Below are 14,088 nucleotides of genomic sequence, written 5' to 3' on the forward strand. Positions count from 1 at the left end.
CAGATCCATGTGGGTCCTGATGTCATCAGTATAAACATTGCCCGGGGTTCTCAAAACCCTTTAAGAAAATAAATCCATTTTTATCTACTGGTACGTCCGGTTTCCCCTCCACTGACAGCTCTGTATAATATCACCTCTACACGTGATTGCCCTTGCAGAGGAGTGTGTGACGGACGTGTTACGGGCATGAATTATAATAACTACTTGGTAATGTAATTTGTAAGTGAAAATATTTTAGCTGAAGGTGAACCGCCTGGGGAAGAGCCAAAAGACGCAGGAGCGAAATGATAATCCTCCAAATCCAGTCTTAGATTTATACAGAGCAAAATATGACATGGAAATTACTTTTTCTTCTCGCTGGAGTTGTAAAATGGTCGATGTGCATAAATTGTCAGTTTTGCTTATTGTGCATGGAAAGGGTCAGATGTGCTGATTTGTAATTTTAGATTCGCTAGTGATATGGATGTGATATAATGTATATTACTGCCACATTGTGCCGTTATGTAGGACACCTAAAGAGTTTGTACAGTGTTGCATGAAACATGACTGCTTTCTTCCAGAAACAGCGCCACACCCGCCCCTAGGTTATGTCTGGTATTGCAGCTCTATTAAAGTAAAGGTGACTGTGCTGAAGACCTGGTACTGAATCTATCCATGACAACTCCTTTAAGACCTGTATGTAATGACATATCTGTAGATCTTTTATTAAAATATATAAAGTATAAAACATAACATTACATAAAATAAACTAAACATAATATACAATATATACAAAATATTTACAATAACTCACCTGCTGGTCCAGCCTCATTCACACCTAGAAATAAGAATAACTTACACCTACCTAAAACACCTAGAAATAAGAATAACTTAACATACACCAACCTAAATACCACAACCCCCACCCAACCGATTATCACATCCTAAACCAAACTCTTAAACAAAGACAAATACAGGCAGTCCCCGGGTTACGTACAAGATAGGGTCCGGAGGTTTGTTCTTAAGTTGAATTTGTATGTAAGTCGAAACTGTATATTTTATAATTGTAAATCCAGACAAAAAATGTTTGGCCCCAGTGACAATTGGAGTTTAAACATTTTTTGCTGTAATGGAACCAAGGATTATCAATAAAGATTCATTACAGACACCTTACAATTGATTATTGCAGTCTGGGACTATAGTAAATCAGTGAGGAACAGTGAGGAACACTACCACCATCCAGTGAGGAACACTACCCCCATCCAGTGAGGAACACTACCCCCATCCAGTGAGGATCACTACCCCCATCCAGTGAGGAACACTGCCCCCATCCAGTGAGGAACACTACCCACATCCAGCGAGGAACACTACCCCCATCCAGTGAGGAACACTACCCACATCCAGCGAGGAACACTACTCCTATCCAGTGACGAACACTACCCCCATCCAGTGAGGAACACTACCCCCATCCAGCGAGGAACACTACCCCCATCCAGCGAGGAACACTACCCCCATCCAGCGATGAACACTACCCCCATCCAGCGAGGAACACTACTCCTATCCAGTGAGGAACACTACCCCTATCCAGGGAGGAACACTACCCCCATCCGGCGAGGAACACTACCCCCATCCAGCGAGGAACACTACCCCCATCCAGCGAGGAACACTACCCCCATCCAGCGAGGAACACTACCCCCATCCAGCGAGGAACACTACCCCCATCCAGCGAGGAACACTACTCCTATCCAGTGAGGAACACTACCCCTATCCAGTGAGGAACACTACCCCCATCCAGTGAGGAACACTACCCCCATCCAGTGAGGAACACTACCCCTATCCAGTGAGGAACACTACCCCCATCCAGCGAGGAACACTACCCCCATCCAGCGAGGAACACTACCCCCATCCAGCGAGGAACACTATCCCCATCCAGCGAGGAACACTACCCCCATCCAGTGAGGAACACTACCCCCATCCAGCGAGGAACCCTACCCCCATCCAGCGAGGAACACTACCCCCATCCAGCGAGGAACACTACCCCCATCCAGCGAGGAACACTACTCCTATCCAGTGAGGAACACTACCCCTATCCAGTGAGGAACACTACCCCCATCCAGTGAGGAACACTACCCCTATCCAGTGAGGAACACTACCCCCATCCAGCGAGGAACACTACCCCCATCCAGCGAGGAACACTACCCCCATCCAGCGAGGAACACTATCCCCATCCAGTGAGGAACACTACCCCCATCCAGTGAGGAACACTACTCCTATCCAGTGAGGAACACTACCCCTATCCAGTGAGGAACACTACCCCCATCCAGCAAGGAACACTACCCCCATCCAGCGAGGAACACTACCCCTATCCAGTGAGGAACACTACCCCCATCCAGCGAGGATCACTACCCCCATCCAGTGAGGAACACTACCCCCATCCAGTGAGGATCACTACCCCTATCCAGTGAGGAACACTACCCTCATCCAGTGAGGAACACTACCCCTATCCAGTGAGGATCACTACCCCCATCCAGTGAGGATCACTACCCCCATCCAGTGAGGATCACTACCCCCATCCAGTGAGGAACACTACCCCCATCCAGTGAGGAACACTACCCCCACCCAGCGAGGAACACTACCCCCATCCAGCGAGGAACACTACCCCCATCCAGCGAGGATCACTACCCCCATCCAGCGAGGATCACTACCCCCATCCAGCGAGGAACACTACCCCCATCCAGCGAGGAACACTATCCCCATCCAGTGAGGAACACTATCCCCATCCAGTGAGGATCACTACCCCCATCCAGCGAGGATCACTACCCCCATCCAGCGAGGAACACTACCCCCATCCAGCGAGGAACACTATCCCCATCCAGTGAGGAACACTATCCCCATCCAGTGAGGATCACTACCCCCATCCAGCGAGGATCACTACCCCCATCCAGCGAGGATCACTACCCCCATCCAGCGAGGATCACTACCCCCATCCAGCGAGGAACACTACCCCCATCCAGTGAGGAACACTACCCCCATCCAGCGAGGATCACTACCCCCATCCAGCGAGGAACACTACCCCCATCCAGTGAGGAACACTACCCCCATCCAGCGAGGATCACTACCCCCATCCAGCGAGGATCACTACCCCCATCCAGCGAGGATCACAACCCCCATCCAGTGAGGAACACTATCCCCATCCAGCGAGGATCACTACCCCCATCCAGCGAGGATCACTACCCCCATCCAGCGAGGATCACTACCCCCATCCAGCGAGGATCACTACCCCCATCCAGCGAGGAACACTACCCCCATCCAGTGAGGAACACTACCCCCATCCAGCGAGGATCACTACCCCCATCCAGCGAGGATCACAACCCCCATCCAGTGAGGAACACTACCCCCACCCAGGGGCAATATGAAGGATTTATGAATTTGGCAGGGGGTGTAGGGTAAAGTGTATGTTGTGTGGTGGAGGGTGGGTGCACTGAACAGCAAATCTACATGGAACCAGGGAGGTGAATTTACCATCAAATCACCACATATGACACATGTCTGTGGTCACACACACACACATATATATATATACACTGCCCTTGGTCCTGAGCTCTGGGCACCTGTGCCATGCTGTCAGTGAGGGCAGTATAGTGCACCCTGGGGTCACTGGCAGCATTGGGACACTAAACAATAAGCACCTATAGTTGTTCAGTGTCCCAAAGCTGCCTGCCTGCTGCCTGGGTAACACACAGAGCAGCTCCTGCCCTCCTACTGCACTCCTCTGTACTCACTGGGCACAGGCTGCTGCGTGCTCCGGCAGTTCCCTCTCACTCTCCTCCTGTTCCCGGGCTGAAGGGGGAGGGGGTGGAGGGGCAGGAACTGACCTGCTGCTGTGTCTCTAGGCAGCACTAATGAGCACAGAGCAGGTCAGACGCAGCCTTCAGTGAAAGAGATCACTGGAGCTCTCGGCAATCGGCAGCTTTTCCTGCCTGCCGGGAGTTCTAATGATTTATATATAGACAGCAGGGGAGATGGTCCGCGTGCCCTCTTTGGCACACGTGCCATAGGTTCGCCACCACTATGTAGGTCTTTTAAGGGGCGTGTAATATCACATGGTGGCCAGTAATGTGGGTACCCATGTACAGGCACTGATGTACTAGATACGTTCATTAGGATTGTTCTGCATTTGTATGTAAGTTGGAACAGGTATATTTTAAAATTGTATCTTTTTTTATCCCAGTGATAATTGGATTTTTAAAATTTTGTGCTGTCATCGGGGCAAGGATTATCAATAAAGCTTCATAATAGACACCTTACAGCTGGTCATTTCTGCCGGGGACTAAAGTAATGTATCCAGAGGTCCAGAGGTCACAGGGGGCAGAGAGGTCTGTCTATAACTAGGGGTCATCTGTAAGTCTGGTGTCCTTAAGTCGGGACTGAAGCAGGAGTGGACATCAGAAACAGGGTTCATGTGATCTAATATGATGTAGTAAAAGTAAATGTTTTTGGACATTTGTAAACACAGACTGTTCCTTATTTCCCCCCACAGCTTGGCGTGACAGCGCAATTGCTGACAAACAGAGGAGTGGTCCACCAGTTCATGGGGAAGTTGCCCAATGCCATGCGGGATTACCAGTCAGCGATAGCAGCCGATCCCAAGTATTCATTGTCTTACTTCAATGCAGCAAACCTGTATCTCCATAACCGACAGTTCTCACAGGTAAGTCACTAATGTCTGCCAGAAGAAGGACAGCCTTTATAATAAATGGCTACTGGATTTACATTTCACTGTAATAAACCCAAACCAACACAATTTATGGAAAATCATTTGAAATGTTCGTGTACAACTACATTTTTATTAAAAGAGAATCTCAATCAAGAATGTTGTTATACATGATGTAGTACAAGGACGACAAACTCCACCAGAACAGGAGCTGATTAAATGAAGTGCTTTCCCTTGAGGCTTTCCTGAATCCTTAAAGAAAATCGACCATCAAAATCCATCATGATAAAACCAGGGCCACTAACTCATAGATCCAGGCACCGTGACTCTTCTTATATTTGTTATCCTTCTTAAATCAACTTTAAAAATAATGATAATGATGAGTTGTTACCTGAGCCCCCCTGTGCTGCAACTTCACAGGCTGTTACAGTGCGTAGGAGCAACTCCCCTTTCACACTATGTGCTGCAACTTCCTCTAACGCAGTGAGATTACATTAGGCAGAGGCAGGGGGAAGTTCTGAGAGAAAAAGGAGAAGAGGGAGACAGTTTAACAGCCTGTGAAGTTGCAGCACAGAGGAGCTCTGGTATCACCCAAAAAGTTGATTTTAGAAGGAAGGAGGCCATGGATAACAAATATAAGAACATTACTGCAGTCACAGTGACTGGATCTATGAGTAAGTGACCATGGTCTATCATGGTTGATTTTGATGGTAGATTTAAAATACATATTTCCCATTGTACATTGCAATATGATGATTCCAAAAACATCTTCCCATTTTATCCTACATTTTTCCCATACACATCTGTTTCGTTTAACTTCATTGAGTCATTAGAATAATTCTTTGTGTCAGGTCATGTCTTCGCTCATAGATTTATTTCTTCACAGGCTAAAGAGTACTACTCCCGAGCCATAGAACTGGATCCCGACAATGAATCCGCTCTTCTGAACCGTGGGATCACAAATATGCTTTTACGAGATGTGCAAGGAGCGCTGGGGGATTTTCATAGGGTATTAGACCTATGCCCTGTGTCCTCTGCCGCCTACTTCAATCGCGCTACTTTACATAACACTTTACATCACTACCAAGACGCCGAAAGGGACATCTCGCAAGGTATCATTGCCATCACATCCGCTATCTCATAATAATATTATAAGCTTATCCGTAGGAATGGAGGTGTTTTTGAGGCCAGCATTCTGTGCTATAGTTTTTCCCAGTGTTATACAGCTACGGCACATGTGCCCAAGGGGGTGCACCGAGCCCCAGCACGGAATATGCCAGACAATCCCAGGCTTCTCAGCACGTGACACACTCCATACTAATGCGACACATCCTTGGTTGCATCTAAATGCTAATGGAGCTCCTGCTCTGGGCCCCACTACTCTTCCTTTTCAGAGGCCCCAGAGTGAAGCACCACTGATAATCCCCTCCTTTCAAAGGTATCTGTGTCCTCAATAGGGATGCACAAAACATATGAGGGGGAGCACACACAGTCCTCCTCCTTCCACTGCTCAGTTTATTACAGAATCTAGTATACAGAATATTTCATCCACGCCATCCAATTCTCTCTAGGCTTTGGCAATGTTACAGAGAAGGGGGCAGTCTGATACACGGGATGAAAACTATTGACGTCACAGTGTCTGCTGTGTCTCCTCCATCCTCTTCCTGCATGTCAGCAGCTACTTTCTTATACTCTGAGAAGAGGGGGAGTCCCCTTAGCTGATGTCACAACCAGAAAGTGCCCATCCACTTCATGAGAAGCAGGAGAGGATTTTACAAGTAGGGGATTGATAGATATATCAGCCTGGATCTCAGGATAGGAAGAAGCCAGCAGTATGAAATAGGTGTGATTGAATTAGTTGTCAAAGGCCTTTTCCAGCTGGGCTGAAACTATTCTTTGGAGTTAAGGGGGAGATTTATCACAGCTTTTACTCCAGTTTTCTGTAGCAATAGAAGCAGTGAAAGAATTATATCAAATATATAATAATTTAATAATAATAATTATAAGAGCCATGTGGGTGTGGAGGGGGCATAGAGGGGTGTGGCGGGTTGGTGGGCACAAGGTGTTCCAGCCCTGTGCCTGCGTAATTTTTAAAAACCTGCAAACTTTTGTTTAGCTGATTTATCTTGAAAATTGTTTCTTTGGAAAAAGAAAGTAGCTGGGAATTTAGATTATCCGTCTTCCCAGTTAGTAGCTGTAGGATGTTTTCAGATCCATAAGGAAGTACAGAATGAGACTATCATTCCTATAGGTGGTAAGTAGGCTGTTTAGATATCAGAAGCACCTCATCATCTTTTGCTTTTTACAGCACTTATTCTTCAACCTGGAGATCCCCTGATGTACAAGCTGAGGGCAGACATAAGAGGAAAAATGGGACTGGTGAAGGAAGCCATCGAGGATTACGAGGAAGCTATAACCATACTGCAACAGACTCCGCTGAAGCAGTGACGGCAAGAGATTAGTGGGATCACTGAAATACTGACCAGTCATGCCCAGGTGCCATATAGGGCCAGACCATGTCTCTTTCCCATCTGGAGAAACCAGACCTATAAGTAATACACTGTGGTTAGACGGCGAGGTACAGATTTTGCATTGGGAAACAAGTTGTATTTACAAGTTTGGAGCTTTTTGCTAAAATAGGCAAATCCCTAAAAACAGTCTTCTCCTAATTCTTTCCACAGTGGACGTTAACAATAAAACACCAAATTATATACTGGATAACATAAATCTCCCTTTTCATTATTTTCTGGCTATGCTGAATATTTGCTAATAGGGGCAGAGCATATGGTTCACCCACAAGGGACATATGGGGCATTTTTTAGTAATTGGCGTCCAGTGAGAAGACACTATGATAGATAACAGCATCATTGTCACTCTGCTCCAGAAAGGGGTGGCAGCTGTACACTGAAACAGGGAAAGATAAGATCCCTGCATAAGCAGGAAAGCCCGGAATTGGGTAAGTGGCTGCTTGCTGAGTATTAACATGCCCCATTTGAATGGATACCACACAGTTTGGAATAAATAATCAATAATTTCATTCTAAATTGGAGCTGGAGAACCGCTACCTGTCGAGCTGGAATCAGGGGCGTAACTACAGCGGTAGCAGCCATAGCAGCTGCTATGGGGCCCGCAGTGTCAGGGGCGACCTCTTACACTAAAAAATGAAGGATGTGCACCATGATCTACATATTATAATGCACATTGTACACCATAATATGTATATAACTGTGCAAATCTTCCACAATACACAGCTGACAGCTCAGATTCAAATGGAGGGGAGAGGGGGGGGAAGCAGAACAACAACTAGGGATCTCTCATCTCTAATTCCTGCCATGTAGGCGGCTACTGGGACAGATCTGTGTAAGTGTATAAATGTATATACCTGTGCATAATTAGACTCATTAGCATAATTGAAAAAGTTTATTTTACAAGAAAGAGGCCATGGATAACTAATATAAGGAGATTACCCCAGTCATGATGCCTGGATCTATGAGTAAGTCCCTGGTTTATCATGATGGATTTTGAGGATAAAGCAGGATTCTTCTGACCATATCAGTCGCGTGTCCTGTGCGTGATTCAAAAATTAGATGCGGTCTATTCTCACGGAAAACCAATGATCAGAAGAAATGGGTAAAAAAATATTAAAAACATACAAAATCTACTAATAAAGCTGCTTTACAATTAGATTTTGGATGTTTTAATATAATTAATAATTTTGACTATTCCTGTAATCTTCCCTTTTCTTCTGATCACTAAAAATGAATGTATAGGATCTATGATATAGGGAAGTGCCATGATCCAGTTTGATAAGTTAAGCAATGTACGTAGATTAATTTCATCTCATTTAGGCGGATTTTCACATCTTCGAAGGACCATAGTTTGTTGATTTAAGATATCAGTAAGACAACTTTATAACTCTAGATTTGGAGTTTCTCTTTAGCTGAGGGACATTTTTGGGAACACTGCATGCCACGGGGCAGGTTTTCAATTTGATTGAAGTTAATGAGACTGCTGCATCTGCTTGACGGTAGAATAAGATGGTTATACCTACAGAGATTTTAATAGCTTTTTCATAACTTTTTCATCTGACATCTGGGGTGATGACATAAGGGGAACTTCTAAATGTCAGAACACTTCAGTGGATTTCTTCATTTTCTGTGTCTTGTTAAAGGAGATCTTCATGTATTAATGACTTAAACATTTTGCAGATTTTAAGCATAGGAGACTTCATAACTAATAGTCGGGTTTCTTCTCTAGTCCTCTATAAAAAATGAGGATAGTAATATGATTAATCCGAATAGAAACTCATATCTGTTATTACTAGAGATTGCCATGAAGTAATTTAGTCCTCAGTAGGACAACACTGGGACTACGCTGAGAAATAACCACAGGATTGCTTCCTCTTGGGGGAGTCCAGATGGCGGTTAAAAGGTGAATACCAGGGGGCAACTTAGACAAAACCCTAAAAAGAATCTCAATGTCCTATTGGTTTGATAATACTATGCCCTGATTGGCCTGAAGAAAATACCAAAATGGCATCAAAAATGTTGCCCAGGTTTTGTAAAATAAAATATAAATTACTTTTGTCACAACTCTCTGAATGGGTTCTGATTGCAAGCTTCTGAGCTTGTGAACCGCACTGAGGGCTGCTCTGTTGGAACTGTGGTTGACAACTTCCTTGCAGAGTTAGTTCCCTGGCTGAGCTGGATGTGTGTTTTCTGGAAAGCTGGTTCAATCTTCGAGCTCCTCCCTTGAACTAGTTACTGGTTCTACTAGTCTGCTGCCATTTTTGCTTTATTACTGTGTATTCTAATTCCTGGCTATGTTTTTTGACTAGTCTTTTGCCTCCCGATTCTGTACCATGCTGCCATCTTGGATTTGACCTGGCTATTCAGATGTTGCTTGTGTCTGTCTATATGTTGTTTAGTTCCTCTGTGCTTGTTTGTCATCTGTGCTGAGAACAAGGTCAGAGTAGGGACTGTCAACCTGTAGTCCCCTGCAGGTTAGCACACCTTGGAAATTAGGCAGGGACAGGGGTCTGTGGGTATCTCAGGACATGCACCTAATTACTTGACATCTATTCTGTGCTTTTTCATCAAGAAAAACACCAAATAATATATACAACTTTCATTTTAGAATGAATTGAGCAATTAATTTTATTGCCAAATAAAGCCCCTGAATTTAAGGTCTAAAGAGTCTTGGATGAACTTTAAAGGAACTTGTCATCGGGTTTTGATAATAATGTAATAATATTAAACTAATGACAAGTACCGATTGCCTGTCAAATACAGAACCTAATTTTCTTTCATCAATGAGGCCAGCTATGGGGCACATTTACTTACCCGGTCCTGTCACGATCCCGCGGCGCGTTGTCCGACGAGGATTCGGGTCTGCCGGGATTCACTAAGGTCGTGCGCCCGATATCCACCAGGTGTCGCTGCTGCGCCAGGGTCCGCCGGAGTTCACCTTCTTCTTCCTGGTGCATATGAGTGTGTGTCTTGCGACACTAATAGTTTTTTCAATTCAGAGGTTTTTCCGAATCCGTCGGGTTGTCCAATGGCTACGCCCCCCAATTTCTATCGCGTGATGGTGCGGCGTTCGGACCCTTAGTAAATGAGCCCTTATGTGTCTAAAGGGTTCCTTAGGATGACGCCATGACTTGGATGAGTCTGTCAATAACCAATATTACTCAGGGGCTTCTCTGGTAAGGCACTAGCTAAATTTTCAAACTTTGTTTTTGAGTGAATATCCCATTTAGATTGATATGTCAAAATGTCCCCACAAAACACATAACAGAGGATCAAGTGTGAAGTCGTAGTTTAAGATGGAAAATAGTCTCTAAAATCTGGACCTCAGGGGTTTAGGTCATCTCCCAAGTAAATAAATTAAGTCCTAAGAATCCTGTTTAACCTGGTGTGAATTTAGTATAAGCTGATCACTGAAAATTTTGGTAAAATTTTCAGTAAATAATGTAGTAAAGAAATACCTGTGTGGCAGCCACTGCTCATCTCGTGATTTGCTTAGGATTCATAGCAACTGTAATTCCCCTCCGAATAAACAGAACCAAACCAAGGACCCTTTTATATAAAGCTGACTAATTTGCCTGAGTCATTTTCTCCATTAAACAGTCTGTTTCCAATTCCAGAGGATAATTACCCGACATAAATTAGTTTTAAGAACATTGTGGAGAATTTCTGTGCGTTCAGAATAAAACAAGACAGTGACTTAAATACCAGGATATCAGGAGAAGGTAACCAGATGTTCCCACTAATTTATAGATCTTATTAGCATTTCCATTGCTGTCCGGAACCAAGGAAGCAAAGGAGGTTGGGTACGGATGGGTCTTTAGCGTAATGGAAATCTTAGTTTCAATATCATATCATAGACAAAAGCAAATATAATAATTGATGTCTGTGGAGACATCATGGAGACAGCCATATCTGTATCTACATTGTAAATTGCACAAAAAAAACCTTTTATGAAAAGTATAATTGACTCCTCTTGTTAACCCCTGTTTGCTGTGTTTACAGCGAAATCATAGCCACATCATATCCACAGCATAGACACCTAGGCTAGCCCAATGTGATCTACAGGAACATCACTGCAGATTAAATAAGAAAAATATCACCGGTGTGTTGTTACCGGACCCAGAGTAGATATTGAATCCCAAGGCCTAAAGAAAAGATTCTTAAATATATTCTGGATATCAAAATAACACATTCTCTAATTCACTGTTATTAACAAAAATACAGCATTTCACAGATATAAGTCCAACCTGCCCCTAGACATGACCGTAAATCTTCTGACTATGGTTGGATTCTTCTCATGAATAGCTTCTCTTGTCTGCACACCGCAGTGCGCTCTGCCTGCGGCTCTTCCCACCTACATTAAAGACCAGCTCAGACACAGGCACTTCCGTCCGGCAATCAGTAGTGTGCAGAGACTTACTCTCCTATCTACAGACAGATAAAGTCTTTATCCAGGGGAGCGGGAGTTAGGCATATAGCAGAGCTGATTGTGTGTGTGTGTTAAAGGTATATAGAGTATGCAGAGCTGAGAGTGTCATTGTGCTTTATGTCCAAGCATGGATATATATATATATATATATATATATATATACATATATATATACATATATATATATATATATATACAGTGCCTACAAGTAGTATTCAACCCCCTGCAGATTTAGCAGGTTTGATAAGAAGCAAATAAGTTAGAGCCTTCAAACTTCAAACAAGAGCAGGATTTATTAACAGATGCATAAATCTTACAAACCAAAAAGTTATGTTGCTTAGTTATATTTTAATAAATTTTAAACATAAAAGTGTGGGTCAATTATTATTCAACCCCTCAAACCACCAGAATTCTGTTTGGTTCCCCTAAAGTATTAAGAAGTAGTTCAGGCACAAAGAACAATGAGCTTCACATGTTTGGATTAATTATCTGTTTTTCCAGCCTTTTCTGACTATTTAAGACTCTATAATATCGCAAGGTGAAAAATATATAAAACTTAACTTTTAATGCAAAGATATATAAAACCACTAGTAACACAAAAAACAATACACCAACACCAACACCTATTTGCCACTGTAATCTCCTGTCACAGAATACAGGGTCCTCAAAGAGATGCCACTCTGGCCACTGATGGCAAGGGAATCATATACATAGTGTTTATGCACACAATAAATCATCACAGATAACTCCCATGTAGGCACTGGTAAACCAAGTAGTTGGCAATAAATCATGCAAATATAACAACCGTTTATGTACGTCGATGCCCAGTGCAATACAGGGGAAAAAACAGGGTATAGGCTGCGGCATTAATAACAATAGTAGCAGTATGTGGAAAAAGGAAAAAGGAATATTCTTACCAATCCTGGGCACAGGACTCGGACCATCAGCTTCTCCCAGATAATGGAGAACCTACATGTCCCTTATGTGCTAGAATATCACCTCAATGTCCATAGACTCCCGTCCTAACAAGGACGGTCCACAGCTATCCCTGGCGTATAGCTCGCCCTTGCTATCAGAACTCCACGTTACCAGATGGTCCCTTGTAAGAAAGGTTGTCCCAACGCGTTTCTTCCGCAATCTCGCGGATTCATCAGGGGAAACATATGTCATAAGTGTCGGTGACTCAAAAAATCCATAGTGGTAGAGACCAAGCAGTGGCTCCTTTTGGTCTCCAGGCCGTCCAGCTTAATGAAGCCCAGACGGGACAACTGGCGTGTGCAGTGTTCTGCAGCACATAGCCGGCTGTCTTTTAAAACAACCAGCTACTGCACGCCGTAACGCCGCCAACTTCCGGCTGGTGCCGATCACGTGACTGGTCATGTGGCCAGTCACATGACACCAGAGGGGGGCGGAGCTTAGTGCCGTGACATCAGATGAGGAGGGAAAAGCAAATCCCTCGATCTGATGCATTGTTGCACAAGATGGTCACGGCGATGTGTAATACTGTACCACTCACTGGGGAACGTGGTGGTTATGGACTCTGAAAACTATAAGAGAATGTGTATGGACCTTCTGAGTGACAGGCTATCATATGAAATCCTTAACTCAAATCCAACATCTCACTATGTAGGGGAACTGAGAACCATACTCCGTGAAACCCTTGGGCAGGGGATAATTGATAGTAATGAATTGAAGTTCCTGGAACCAGTGACCCCCATGGTTGCCACTTTTTATGGGCTCCCTAAAGTCCACAAGGGATTGGAGCCATTAAAGGGTAGACCAATTGTCTCAGGCACTAATAATATCACTCAAAATTTGGGAGTCTACCTAGACAAAATCTTGAGACCCTATGTGGAATCCCTTCCATCATACATACGAGACTCCATGGATCTTCTAAGGAGGTTGGAGGGCATTACAATGGATGAGGGGTATTTTCTTGCCTCCATCGATGTTGAGGCTTTATATTCCTCTATCCCACACAATAGGGGCCTTGAAGCAGTATCTTATTTTTTGAGAACAAGGGGGGTCCAATTTAGGCAACATGATGAGTTTATATCTAAATCTCTGCAATTTTGTCTCACACACAACTACTTTCTGTTTAATGGGAGGTACTACCACCAGCTCAGGGGCACGGCTATGGGTTGGCCTTGTGCGCCAACCTATGCCAACTTGCTCCTGGGCTGGTGGGAGGACACCATTGTTTTCTCACCTGAAGCTGACCTTTACCAAGGACATATAGAATTATGGTTACGCTTTATTGATGACATTTTGATTATCTGGAGTGGATCCAAATCAGCTTTTACTGATTTTGTTCAGCATCTGAACCGTAACGATATTGGCCTCAAATTCACTTACGAGATTAGTGGCGAAAAACTGGCCTTTTTGGACATACTCCTTACCAAAGGACCGGATGGTCTGTTACAGACAGAGGTATTTAG

At 44.1% G+C, this 14,088-nt stretch overlaps 1 protein-coding gene across 7 annotated transcripts in view; it reads left to right on the top strand.

Annotated features, from left to right (window-relative positions):
• The window catches only part of TTC6 (tetratricopeptide repeat domain 6), an 88,782-nt gene extending 81,308 nt beyond the window's left edge, over positions 1-7,474 (top strand). For 6 of the 7 annotated variants that reach the window (XM_072115555.1, XM_072115554.1, XM_072115553.1 and 3 more), the window contains 3 exons: positions 4,520-4,690; positions 5,580-5,805; positions 7,002-7,474. In XM_072115555.1, coding sequence (XP_071971656.1) covers positions 4,520-4,690; positions 5,580-5,805; positions 7,002-7,141 — 537 coding nt within the window. In that variant the 3' untranslated portion in view covers positions 7,142-7,474. Of the gene's footprint in view, positions 1-560; positions 653-4,519; positions 4,691-5,579; positions 5,806-7,001 lie in introns of those variants that run through there. The other variant, XM_072115557.1, reaches the window with a different exon arrangement.
• The last annotated feature ends 6,614 nt before the right edge of the window (positions 7,475-14,088 follow it).

Source organism: Engystomops pustulosus, chromosome 7 (genome assembly GCF_040894005.1).
Source record: "Engystomops pustulosus chromosome 7, aEngPut4.maternal, whole genome shotgun sequence".
NCBI lineage: Eukaryota > Metazoa > Chordata > Amphibia > Anura > Leptodactylidae > Engystomops > Engystomops pustulosus.